The sequence below is a fragment of the Mustela erminea genome, chromosome 4, assembly GCF_009829155.1.
Source record: "Mustela erminea isolate mMusErm1 chromosome 4, mMusErm1.Pri, whole genome shotgun sequence".
NCBI lineage: Eukaryota > Metazoa > Chordata > Mammalia > Carnivora > Mustelidae > Mustela > Mustela erminea.
Genome location: NC_045617.1, coordinates 115,202,707 through 115,215,455, shown reverse-complemented (window position 1 = coordinate 115,215,455; position 12,749 = coordinate 115,202,707). Strand labels below are relative to the sequence as shown.

At 42.2% G+C, this 12,749-nt stretch overlaps 1 protein-coding gene across 2 annotated transcripts in view; it reads right to left on the bottom strand.

Annotated features, from left to right (window-relative positions):
- The window catches only part of CD109 (CD109 molecule), a 130,116-nt gene that overhangs the window by 29,822 nt on the left and 87,545 nt on the right, over positions 1 to 12,749 (bottom strand). For both annotated transcript variants that reach the window (XM_032340479.1, XM_032340478.1), the window contains exons 20-23: positions 11,182 to 11,295; positions 9,105 to 9,323; positions 8,001 to 8,145; positions 5,339 to 5,515 (exon numbers count right to left, since the gene is read on the bottom strand). In XM_032340479.1, coding sequence (XP_032196370.1) covers positions 5,339 to 5,515; positions 8,001 to 8,145; positions 9,105 to 9,323; positions 11,182 to 11,295 — 655 coding nt within the window. The remainder of the gene's footprint in view (positions 1 to 5,338; positions 5,516 to 8,000; positions 8,146 to 9,104; positions 9,324 to 11,181; positions 11,296 to 12,749) is intronic.

The following is a 12,749-nucleotide window of genomic DNA, read 5'->3' as shown; positions in this document are numbered from 1 at the left end:
AAACAACTACAGTGTATTTAAAGGACTTTGGCAAATGTGATGGCAAAAGAAAAAACAAAGTCTCTGAAATGAGACACTGATTTCATAATGAAAATCATTATACCAAGAAGCTTTTGTCCACGACTTTGAAACATAAAAATTGAGTTCAGCGGGTGAAATGATGTATTTGGGGGAGCACCATTGTGTCGACTTCCATCAGCCACCTCGCCAGCTCGGAAAGTGAGTCGAAACCACTGGCCCCTGTGCCTAGCTCCTAAGAAAAGGCCCAGGCCAGATAGAACCTTGAGTGTTTAAAACAATCATGGCATTGTGCAAGTACCTGAGAGATGTTCTGGACCCAGCCCCTGCATTAGGATGAGGAGTCCGAGGCCCCAGGAAGTGAACACTGACAGTAACTCCTTCATCCAGGCTGCATTTAAAGCAGGGCTCATATGGCAATACGATGGTGAGAAGCTTAAACACGGCCTGCACTATCACGGAGCTTACCTTCTAGTACAGGAGACACACAGGTAACAGGCAACTTAGAACACTGCACATAATGCTAAGTGCAGAAAGAAAAGGAAATGAGAGCTCCTAAATGGGAAGTGAAGGCCACTGCGAGGGAAAACACTACTTAAGTGATGAGAAGGAGCCAGCCATGGGAGGGTCCCAGGAGAAGGAAGAGCAAGCTTAGAGCCCTGAAGCACCATGGAGGCAGGGAGTGCTCCGGATTGAGCCGAGGGGGCCAAGACAGGGCAGCCTCAGTGAGGTGAGAAATGGAGGCCAAGGCCAGGTCACCCGCTGCAGAACCCACTAGAGAATTGTAAGCAAGGAAGTGACCATATTTTAACATTTTCAAAAGATCCCTTTTATTGGGGCCCCTGGGTGGCTCAGTCGGTTAAGCTCATGGTCATGATCCCAGGGTCCCGGGATCCAGTCCCACACTGGGATCCTTGCTCAGAGAGAAACCTGCTTTTCACCCTGCCTGCTGCTCCCCTGCTTGTGCTCTCTCTCTCTCTCTCTCAATCTGACAAATAATTAAAATCTTTTTTTTTTAATCCCTTTTAGGGGTGCCTGGGTGGCTCAGTGGGTTGAAGCCTCTGCCTTTGGCTCAGGGTTCTGGGATCAAGCCCCGAGTCGGGCTCTCTGCTCGGTGGGGAGCCTGCTTCCTCCTTTCTCTCTCTCTCTGCCTACTTGAGATCTCTGTCAAATAAATAAATAAAGTCTTTCAAAAAAAAATTTTTTTTAATCCCTTTTATTATATGTGGAGCTTGTATTGAAGGGGAATGAACATAGAAGCAGAGAGGTTTTGTAAAAAGAAGCCACTGGAGTTGTCCAGCTGAGCAATGATGGTATGTGAGTAGAAGGATTCGCCATGGGATGGAAAGAGCAGAACCTCACATCTGTTTCTGAGGCAGATGGACAGGGATTACTTGCTGACTGCGGACCCTAACTCCCAGTCAGATGCAACTGACTGTATACGCTCCAGCTAACAGTTACTGGGCATTTGTTGCGTTAAAGTGCTAAAATATCTTATTTCACCTTCAAAACAAATCCCGTGAAGTGGGTACTTTATGACCCCTATCCTATAGGTGGGAAAACAAGGCTCAGGGAAACCGGCCCAAAGCAGGAGGCAGGATTCAGAGCCCCGGTATGACCGGGGGAACTGTCACCACAGGGTTCTCCTGTCCCCCAAGGTGAGGCTTGCCTACTTCACAGCAGTAGTGTTTTTCAAGCCTACAGCAGCTTGCAAGACTATACAGCCTTCAGAGAACCATGTTTTTTCTGCCCCCTGGCCCTCTGCACCTTCAAACAACCAGCAAGGGTGAGGAAGGCTCTCAAGCATCAAGGAGATGCAGCCCCCAGGAAAACAGCTTTGAAATACAGCAGGCTGGCGCTTAGCCTGGCTAGGGCTGGCCTGAGGGACGAGCGCTCCTTTTGGGAAAAACAAAAAAACCCATACCAAGGATTTGGAACATTCATTTTTTAGGACCTCTGCTAACCCAGAGCAAAGTATCTAGAACACAACTCAAATTAAGGGATGATTTATCATTTTATCATTCCTTAAGGAGTTCAAACTAGAAAATTCATTCTGTCTTTTTAAAGCACTGATACTTGGCTAGACAACATTATAATTCATAAAGCATATAAAATACAGAATTATGGGGCACTTTCTAAAATATTTTATCTTATTTTATTAAATTATCCCAAAGAATGTGTATCATATTATAAAGCAACAGCCTAGTTCCTACCTACTTTCTACTTGAAGCCAGTCACCCCAAATCTTGAATACAAGTCAGCATCTTGTTTTTAAAAAGGTGCAGTTGAATTACGACAATCCCAAATATTTTTCAGCTCCTTAAGTATAACCATTATGGCAACGTGTGAAATCTCAGTTTTCTTTTTTAGCATGGCACACTCGGTACCACTTCTTAAACCTTATAATAGAACTTGAAAAAAGCAGCTCTTGAATTTATACGTTGAAATATGACTGATCCACAGATACATGTATGAAGGAGGATAATTTTAAATAGGAAGCTCTGTATGGAAAGTTCCAATTGGTAGATCTCTGAGAATTTCCTGAAGACCTAACCACATTGCAGGCCTGCAGGGCCTGGCTGGAACCCGAGGGAAAATATACCGCTCTCACCTTCTCCACAGCAACACTCAGTTCCCCCTCAGCTCTGATTCCAATCCCTGGTCTCCCTCAGTTTGTCCTCTCATGCGGTATGTGGTTCCTGACTCACAACCCCCTTCCTCCCTCTCAGCCCTTGTTCGTGCCAGCCTACCCCAGAGAGAGCTTTGGACTCTCACCAGCTCATCCTCTTGGATCCCACATCTTACAGCTCATTCTGCTCTAACCTGACACTTCAGGTGTCTCTGCTGTCTCCTTCCTGATAGAAGCCCATGTTTCTCCCTTACTATTTTTTTTTAAGATTTTTATTTATTTATTTGACAGACAGAGATCACAAGTAGGCAGAGAGGCAGTCAGAGAGAGGAGGAAGCAGACTCCCTGCTGAGCAGAGAGCCCGATATGAAGCTCGATCCCAGGACCCTGGGACCACGACCCGAGCCGAAGGCAGAGGACTTAACCCACTGAGCCACCCAGGCGCCCCCTCCCTTACTATTTTATCAGAAGCCCCTTTGAGACTTCTTGCACACTGGCCATACTCAATCACTTTGGCCAATTCCTGGACATTTTCCATCCTGTTATGGCTTTTAACAACCTAAGAATGTTACAAAGTAACCTTATTCCAATTGATCTGAAGAAGAACAAGAATTCCAGAACCAGATCACCTAGGAGTAATCATGCGTAAGTTATGTAACCTCCCTGTGCCTCCGTTTCCTCACCTGTGAAATGGAAATAATATCAATACACCCATCTCCTAGGGTTTTTGTAAGAATTAAATGAAAACATGGGGCACCTGAGTGGCATAGTCAGTTAAGTGTCTGACTCTTGGTTTCAGCTCAGTTCATGATCTCACGGTCATGAGATTGAGCCCCGGGTTGGGCTCCATGCTCAGCTCAGAGTCTGCTTAAGATTCTACCTCCCTCCCTCTGCCCCTCCCCCGATAATGCACACACTCGCACACTTACACATGTGCGCGCTGTCTCAAATAAATAAATAAATGGGTAATCTTAAGGAAAAAAAAAGAACTAAATGAAAACATTTGGAAAGCCTTTAAACAGGGTTAGTTATTACCGTTATAATATAAAATTTAGTTTAGGATAAACAAGTCCCTACACAATGAGGGAACCTGGAAGAAAAGCTCACATCAAAATAGTGTCTTTAAGCTTTCTAATTCTTAACTGTGGAGAAGTTAGCAAAACCACTAACAGCTTGCCTCTATTTGCATGTAACCCATTCCTTCCAAAAAAATAAATAAATAAAACACTTAGGAGTTGGGAAGTGTTGACCTGATTTTTAGATTACACTGAACAAGGGGTACTTTTTTTAGCATTTTACATAAACCATTCTATTCCTCATGAGTTTGAGGGGCAGCAGGTATCCCAAACTGTGTGCAGATAAACTCAGCCACATAGAGATTTTGCTACAAGTCCCCTAACGTGGAAGTGCAAAGCCGAGCCTGTAACTTTGGGTGGTTGGCTTCTGGAGTATTTGAGGAAATCAAATTCACATTATTACTATTAAAAATGCTTTTGTTTTGGGGGCACCTGGGTGGCTCAGTCATTAAGCTTCTGCCTTCGGCTCAGGTCATGATCCCAGGGTCCTGGGACTGGGCCCGCATCGGGCTTCCTGGAAGCCTGCTTCTCCCTTTCCCATTCTCCCTGCTTGTGTTCCCTCTCTCACTATCTTTCTCTCTTTGTCAAATAAATAAATAACATCTTTAAAAAAAAAAAAGTTTTTGTTTTTGTCTAAGTATGGACATGAAGTTTATGAACTCTGAGGTCAGGGAATGGTTCCATGTGTAATGGTGAGCACTCTGGACTCTGAGGTCAGGGAGTGAGTTCAAATCCCAGCTCTGCCACTCACTTGCTGTGTGACCTTGGGCAAGTTAATTAACTTTTCTGTGTCTCAGTTTCCTCATCCATAAAAATAGGAGGACAATACTAACACTGTGAGCATTAAATAAGACATCAGGTATAAAGTGCTTAGAACACTGCCCGGCACATACAAGCTCTCAGCTAATGACAACTGTTGTTACTTACACGGCACAAAGCATCTGGTGTCTGCAGACGGTGTCAGTCTCTCTAGGTGTCGGGACAGTAACCACCAGTGTGGCATCATCTGGGGGGCCAGCAGGGCCTCCCTGTACAAAAGTGCCCTCCTAACTCCCACCTACCTGACACTTCAAATGCACTAAGAAGGTGCCTGCCCCACCTCACCCTATGTGTGTATGTACAAACAGTCTTCCCTGACAGGGAATTCCTTGAGAAGAAACGCCCTGACCTCCTGTTTCCTCAGCAGCAGAGCTGATGCAGGCACCAACAGACACTCCATGAATGGTGTGATGAATAAATGAACACTCAGTCCTCTAGATTTTTAAGTAGCTTTAAATGTCAGGTCCCTTATGAAAATAAAAACCCCTTGAGACAATAACTCCTTAACGTGTTAGCAGCCGTTAGTGACAATTAGCTGCCGGAAGAATGGTGACAGCTTCCCACGGCTTGAACTTGCAGCACTTTTCAACACCATCTAGTCCTACAGTCACATAGCAAAGACAAATTGGACTGACTGAAATATGGACTCTGCCAAGGTAGAATGAAAGGAAGGAAGGAAGGAAGGAAGGAAGAAGTGAGGGAAGAAGTGAGGGAGGGAGGAAATGAAGGAGTGAGGAGGGGAGTGAGGGAGGAAGAAATTAACTTATAAATGAAACTATATTTCTAAAATACTTACCTTGCCTCATAAATGAAAGGGCTTTTTCTTTTAAGTCTTCCGTCAGTTGTCTCTTTTTAGTCAGGTAACCCAAAACATAAATATTGGGAGCAAAATTTATCATGTTCTGTTCACCACAGCCATAAGGCATCCGAATCAGTGAGGCTAAGCCATTGATGGAAGAACCGAGGATATCTCCTGAAAGCACAAGATACTCCATACATTCAGCACATAGTCCTGGTGGCCAGGACACTTCCACGGAGGACAGAAGGCAGCTGACATTGAAGTGATGAACAGAGTACAAAGTCTACGTCGAGCTTTTAGGAAGACTGGTCAAATAACTGATAACACAGTGGCACTGAACTCACATAGATTACAGGACAAATCAGATGTTTACCGCAGGTAAAGATGTGGCATACACTAGGCAAAAAATAAGTTTAAAAATCATTCTCTTTTTTTAAAGATTTTATTTATTTATTTATTTGTCAGAGAGAGAGAGCAGAAGCACGGAGAGCTGCAGGCAGAACAGGCAGAGTAGGCAGAGGGAGAAGCAGGCTCCCTGCTGAGCAAGGATCCCAATGTGGGACTCGATCCCAGGACCCTGGAATCATGACCTGAGCCGAAGGCAGACGCTTAACTGACTGAGCCACCCAGGTATCCCTAAAAAATCATTCTTGAACAAAAATGTCAGGAACTGATTAGGAAACCATTATTTTTATATAGGAAAGAAATGTTTTATTAGTAGTATTCTTCACAAAAGTAGAATTTCACTCTGATTTCTTATTAATACATTATAAACACTTGAAAAATGATTTTTTTCAGGGCAATCAGCAAAATGCCTGATTGTAGTATTTTTCAGTGTGTCATTTTTCAGTGTGTTCTCTTTAGCAAAAACAAAGTAGAATTAACATGCAAAAATATGTCAATGAGGGGCTCCTAGTGGCTCAGTCGGTTAAGCGTCTGCCTTCAGCTCAGGTCAAGATTCCAGGGTCCTGGGATCAAGTCCCGCATCAGGGTCCCTGCTCATTGGGGAGCCTGTTTTTCCCTTCAGTATTCCTCTGTGCTCTCTCTCTCTCTCTCTCTCTCAAATAAATAAATAAATAAAATATTTAAAATATATATATATAGATATTTCAATGAATCTCAGGATCAAAAAGGATTATTACTATTCTTCAAAGTTAGTAAAATAAAATTAGACAAAATCCCTGCTTAAAAGACACCTCTCCCCACATTTTAACACTATGACTCGGGGAAATAAGTAAAACTTCAGAAATACAGAGGCTGAGTTCTAATTCTGACCCCACTCTGAGGGAGGGCTAGGTGGCCAGTAGGTTAAGCACCTGCCTTAAGCGTGTGCCTTCAGCTCAGGTCATGATCCCGGGTTCCTGGGATCGAGTCCAGGACCCGGCTCCTTGCTCAGCAGGCTGTCTGCTTCTCCCTCTGCCTACTGCTCCTCCTGCTTGTGCTCTCTCTCACACACACATAAGTAAATAAATAAAATCTTCAAAAAAAAAAAAATCAAACCTCAAGAGTATTTCAATAACCAAAGACAGACTCATTCCAACGTAGGAAGGAGTGGTGGTATACATTTGAAATTCAAGGCTTCTTCCCTGTGTGTGTGTGTGTGTGTGTGTGTGTGTATGCGCAAGCCTGTGGACAGTATCGCCCTCCCCCCCACTCCCCCCACCCGCCATGTATGCTGCGCCTCCCAGCACCCCGAACACTATGAGAGAATTTATTCGCCTAAGTAGAGGGCTTATTTAATTCTTCTTAAGAATTACACCTAAGGCTCCCAAAAAGTCTCCAGAGGGACTGGTTGGTTGAGTTATATTGGAAAGCATTCCACGTACAGATGAGATTTAAAAGAACCTCTGAAAAAGTGCCTTAGGTCCTGACAGCCTGAAAACCTAACGAACTATTTAGATTCATTAATCTTCATTAATCTAAACATTTCCTCCAGTTATTTGTGAAGCGCAGCTATATAAACAAAGCGCTTGTGTGGAAGCTATGTTTAACAGCTGACGAGAAAGTACTTTCGGGTTGCCAGAAGTTCACAAGGAGAGGGTGAAGTCAGCGGGCAGCTTCCTGCTCTGAAGGTTATCTGCACACAGAGATCTGCTCTCGGCAAACAGCGCTCAACCTTCCATCCTCGCAAGGCTTGTGAAACCTTTGCAAAATATACGCACCCTAGCCATAGCTAAGAAATTCTGATTATGTAGGTTTCAAGGGGAGCCTGTGTTTTTATGAAGCTCCGTAGAAGATTCTGATTATGTACCAGTGGTCGAGAGCCTCAGAGGGCAAAAGCTCTTGCTCTTAGAACTAACCCCTCCCTCCAGCCCCATTATAGTGGGCCCTACTACCCAGAGAGTGGTCTATCTACCGGAAGCATCGGCATCAACTGGGAGCCTGTTAGAAATACATACCCCAAGGCCCCACCCCAGGCCTACTACACCAGCATCTTCCTTTAGAAGAGATCCCCACGATTCATATGCACACTGTGATTAAGAACTGGCCTAGGACACATATCTGCTACTCTTTCTATTGTAATCATCAGTTGGTACCAACTAAAAATTTTGGCAACATCTTCTCATTAGGACTAGATAAGAAAATGCATCCAAAAATAGATATGTATATAGTCACATACAAATAAACCAGCAGTGATGGTGATATACTGTGTTCTTACCAATAGCAGTGATCTGAACTCGTTCACTACCACTCACTGTGTTGGGAGGAAATGAGAAACTCAGAGTTTTCAGGAGAGTTTGTAACTTGTTGTCAGTCAAGTCTAACAAGATGGATTGTGAATATGATTTTTCTATTCCTTCAGCCTGTAGGAAAAAAGGAACACGATTAATATCGATTGACATCATCTCAACTCCTCTGTTTACAGAGAACTTTATGAAAATAATAAGATAAACATCTTGCCTGCTGTGTTCACAGTATGTATACAATTAGATAAATACCTACTGTTTTTTATTCCTGCTTCAAATCTGTTAATAAATGTTTACTTTCTAGTTAGAGTAAACAAAACATTTCATGAAATGGCAAAGAAGAAGATGAAAAGGTGATGAGAAAAACCCTCTGAGTAAATCCTATTCTTATCCAAAGACAGACTAAATACCTTGTCCAAAGTCACACTTGACAGAGCTGGGATATGAACCTAGGGCTGTCTCACCCCAGAACACAAGTGCTTATCCACAAGGCTGAGTTGTCTTTTTCTGCCTTCTCGAAAAACAAAAAAAAAAAAAAGAAAAAAAATTCTACCGAGCGCCTGGGTGGCTCAGTTGGTTGGGCAGCTGCCTTTGGCTTGGGTCCTGGGAATGAGTGCTGCATTGGCTCCCTGGTCAGCAGGAAGTTCACTTCTCCCACTCTGTCTGCCCCTCCTGCCCCACTCATGCTCTCTCTCTCTCAATAAATAAAATCATTAAAAAAAAATTTTATGAAATCTCTTCTAACTGTATTAAGGAATTCCAAAATTCAAAATCTACATATCAACTTGGGGTGATTTAACAGGACTCCAACATAACACAGTTTTTAAATGTAACTGACAGCAAAAGAGATTTGCTGTAGGGGCATACCATAAAGCTAAAGAGGTAATTGGCAATTACTTCCAAAACATATTATAGATCTTTACACACAGATGAGAAAACAATCACATAATACCAGGAGGGTGGAGGGGATGACCTACTAGATCTTGACAACAAATTTAACCATGAGAAAAACCATCTTCTGTTTCTCTTTTGATTATATATTTCCATCTCACTTATTTGAGACTTCAAATATTTACCTTGACTAAAATCCTCTGGGTGACAGCATCAGAAGCAGCAGGAGAAATAGCTGTGACTGTGATAGGAATTTCCCCCAGATGTGTGGGTTTGACTGGAAAAAGAACAGTTGCCCCATCCTCACTGGGAACCAGAATGGTCTGCTGGTGTCCTGTGGCATTTATTTCATTTGAAGTCATTAGAATATCAAATTCGTCACTTTTCTCAATGATTACTTTAACCTGGAAAGAAAATTATCAAAGTTTTACATAATAAATGCTCCTCAGGAAAGTGTTGCTTTATTACTACAGTAAAGGTTATTAAATCTGTGAGGCTCAAGATGAGAGGAAAGTGAGACAGATGCAGCCAAGAACAGGACAAGAGGGTTATCAGGGAAAACGTCATTTCTCTACGCTCTCCTCCTCCACCTCAAGATATATGGAGAAAGGGCACCCTTCAGTTCCGTTTCTAATATTAAACTCCTACTAACATTAAATTTTGTTATTATCCGAAGACTTTGAGGGGAAGGATGGCCCAGAAAGGTTATTTCATGTTATGGTATTGCCACAAGCCTGGTTTAACTGTGTCATCTTAAGACATCGGTCCCATTAGAAAAACCTAAGACACACATGATGAAGTGTTATTACATCCACTGAGAGTCTCTGCTAAAATTATCCCAAGGTGGGCACCTGGGTGGCTCAGTGGGTTAAGCCTCTGCCTTCGGCTAAGGTCATGATCTCAGGGTCCTGGAATCGAGTCCTGCATCGGGCTCCCTGCTTGGCAGGGAGCCTGCTTCCTCCTTTCTCTCTCTCTGCCTCTCTGCCTACTTGTGATCACTCTCTGTCAAATAAATAAATAAAATCTTTAAAAAAAAAAATCTTTAAAAAAAAATTATTCCAAGGAAAGAATGATGTAGACATTAGTCCTGAAGCATATGTTGGTTGTAAAATTTAGTAAAGTATGTCAAAGTTGCAAATCTTACCAAGAACAGTATTTATCTAGGACTTACACTTTATGAACTGTTTCCCATTTATTTTCTCATCTGTTTCTCAAAATATCTTCCGTAGGGATAATTACTAGTCCCATTTTACAGGTGAGGAAACTACTATTAACTTATTTTCTGGTAAGTGTTAGAGCAAGACATTGAATCTGGCCTTCTGATTCCAGATCTTTTGCTCTTTACAATGTTACAATTGTTGACTAGGTAAAAAAGTACAATTTAGAGGCCATGGATGGCTCAGTGGGTTAAGTGTCTGACTTTGGCTCAGGTCACAATCCCAGGGTCGGGGAATCAACCCCCACATTAGGTGCTTGTCCTTCTCCCTCTCTCCACCCCTCCCCCCACTTGTGCTCTGTATCTCTCTCTCAAATAAATAAACAAAATCTTACCCCCCCCAAAAAATTTTTAAGTACAATTTTAAAGTAACAGTTTATAAACATAGTGCTTAAAGACATTGTAGCATTTTCATATAATGAGATTAATAATCCCTATTTACTCTGAGGGGGGGAAAAATCAGTCACTTGGTTAGTACTACAGGGAGCACAACACCAACAGTGGCCTAATCCTGCCTTCCAGGGAACTAAGGAAACATAAAGCACGTGACTCAAAAAACAAAGCCTTGTTTTGAACACACAGTATTCAGAATCAAATACACTATATCAACATGGGAATAACACATAACAGAATAGGTGAGGAAAGGCATCCTAGCTTCAAGCCAGGTCTTGAATAAGTTCTTGCCAACCGCAAGGAGCACAGAATAGCAGTGAGAAGAAGCAACACCTTCCAAGACGCAGGGAGGACGAGGAAAAAGTACAGGGAGGCAGGAAAGAGAAAGACCTGCCTCAGAGACCTCAAGGAACTTAGGCGGCTAAAGCGGAAAACCTGTGCTGGAAATAAAGAGAATGTGTAGACGCTAAGACTCACCTCTGACATTAATTAAGTAGAAGAAATCACTGAAAAAATATGTATATTTTCAGTCCCTCCGAAATGTATAAAAAGCTCAGATTCCCAGACATCCAAACATTAACAACCCAATCCCTGTGTGCTTTCTCTATTCTTTCCTGAAGTGTGAATGATTAACAAAACCTTTTATATATTACCTCAGTGGCTTCTTTCAAATAATTGAATATGGTTACTTCCAAAGCAAATTCTTCACCTCTGATAACAGAGTAGGGAAGATTCAAAAATATGAAAAATGGTTGGAAGGCTTGTAGCTGGAAAGAACACAACAAATATATACTTTATTCAAGTCAAAATGCTTCACATTTCATACAATTAAAAGCATATCTCACAAAACCTGTGAAGCCTATAATTCCACATGGAAATGTCCACTTGCCTATCAATGAAAAACAAACAGCCAACTTATTCCAAGTCAATGTTGATGAATTAATGTGATTTATGTTATTTAACATAATTTAACTAGTTAATTAAGTGCCTACTCGGATCCAGGGTCTTTATTTTTTTACCTTTTTATTTTATTTTATTTTCATCATGGTAAACATACTCTTTATTCCCCATTCCCTATTTCCTCCATCCCCCCACCATCTCCCCTCTGGTAACTACCAGTTTGTTCTATAGTTAAGAAACTGCTTCTTGGCGGGGGGGGGGGGGGGGGGGGGGGGGGGGGGGGGGGGGGGGGGGGGGGGGGGGGGGGGAGGGGGGGAGCTTTTGGGCAGCTCAGTGGGTGAAGCCTCTGTCTTCTGCCCAGGTCATGATCTCAGGGTCCTGGGATCAAGTCCCATGTCGGGCTCTCTGCTCAGCAGGGCGCCTGTTTCCTCCTCTCTCTCTGCCTGCCTCTCTGCCTACTTGTGATCTCTCTCTCTGTCAAATAAATAAATTAAAATCTTTTTTAAAAATAATACACAAAAAAGAAAAAAAAGAAACTGCTTCTTGGTTGTCTTTTTTTTCCTTTGCTCATTTATTTTGTTTCTTGCATTCTACATATAAATGAGACCATATGGTATTTGTCTTTCTTTAACTGACTTATTTGACTTAGGATTTTACTCTCTAGCTCTATCCATGCTGCTGCAAATGGCAAGATTTCATTTTTATGACCAAATAATATTCCATATTTTATTATTTCTATACTCTATCTCCTTTATCTATTTATCTATTGGTGGACACTTGGGCTGCTTCCATAGTTTGGCTATTACTGATAGTGCTGCAATAAACACTCAGGTGCATGTATCCTCTGATTTAATGTTGTTGTATTTGGGGGATAAATATCCAGTAGTGTGATTCTTGGATCATAAGGTAGTTCTATTTTTAGTCTTTTGAGGAACCTCCATACTGTTTTCCACAGTGGCTGCAAGAATTGTCATTCCCACCAATGGTGCAAGAGGGTTCCTTTTTCTCCTCATCCTCACCAATACTTGTTGTTTCTTGAGTTTTTTATTTCAGCCATTCTGACAGGTGTGGGGTGGTATCTCACTGTGGTTTTGATTTGCATTTCTGTGATAATGAGAAATGCTGAGCAACTTCTCACGTGTCTGTTGGCCATCTGGATGTCTATTAGGAGAAATATCTGTTCGTGTCTTCTGCCCATTTTTTAATTGGATTATTTGGTTTTGGGGTGCAGAGTTTATCAGTTTTTATATATTTTGGATACTAACCCTTTATCGGATATGTCATTTGCAAATCTCTTCTCCCATTCAGTAGGTCGCCTTTT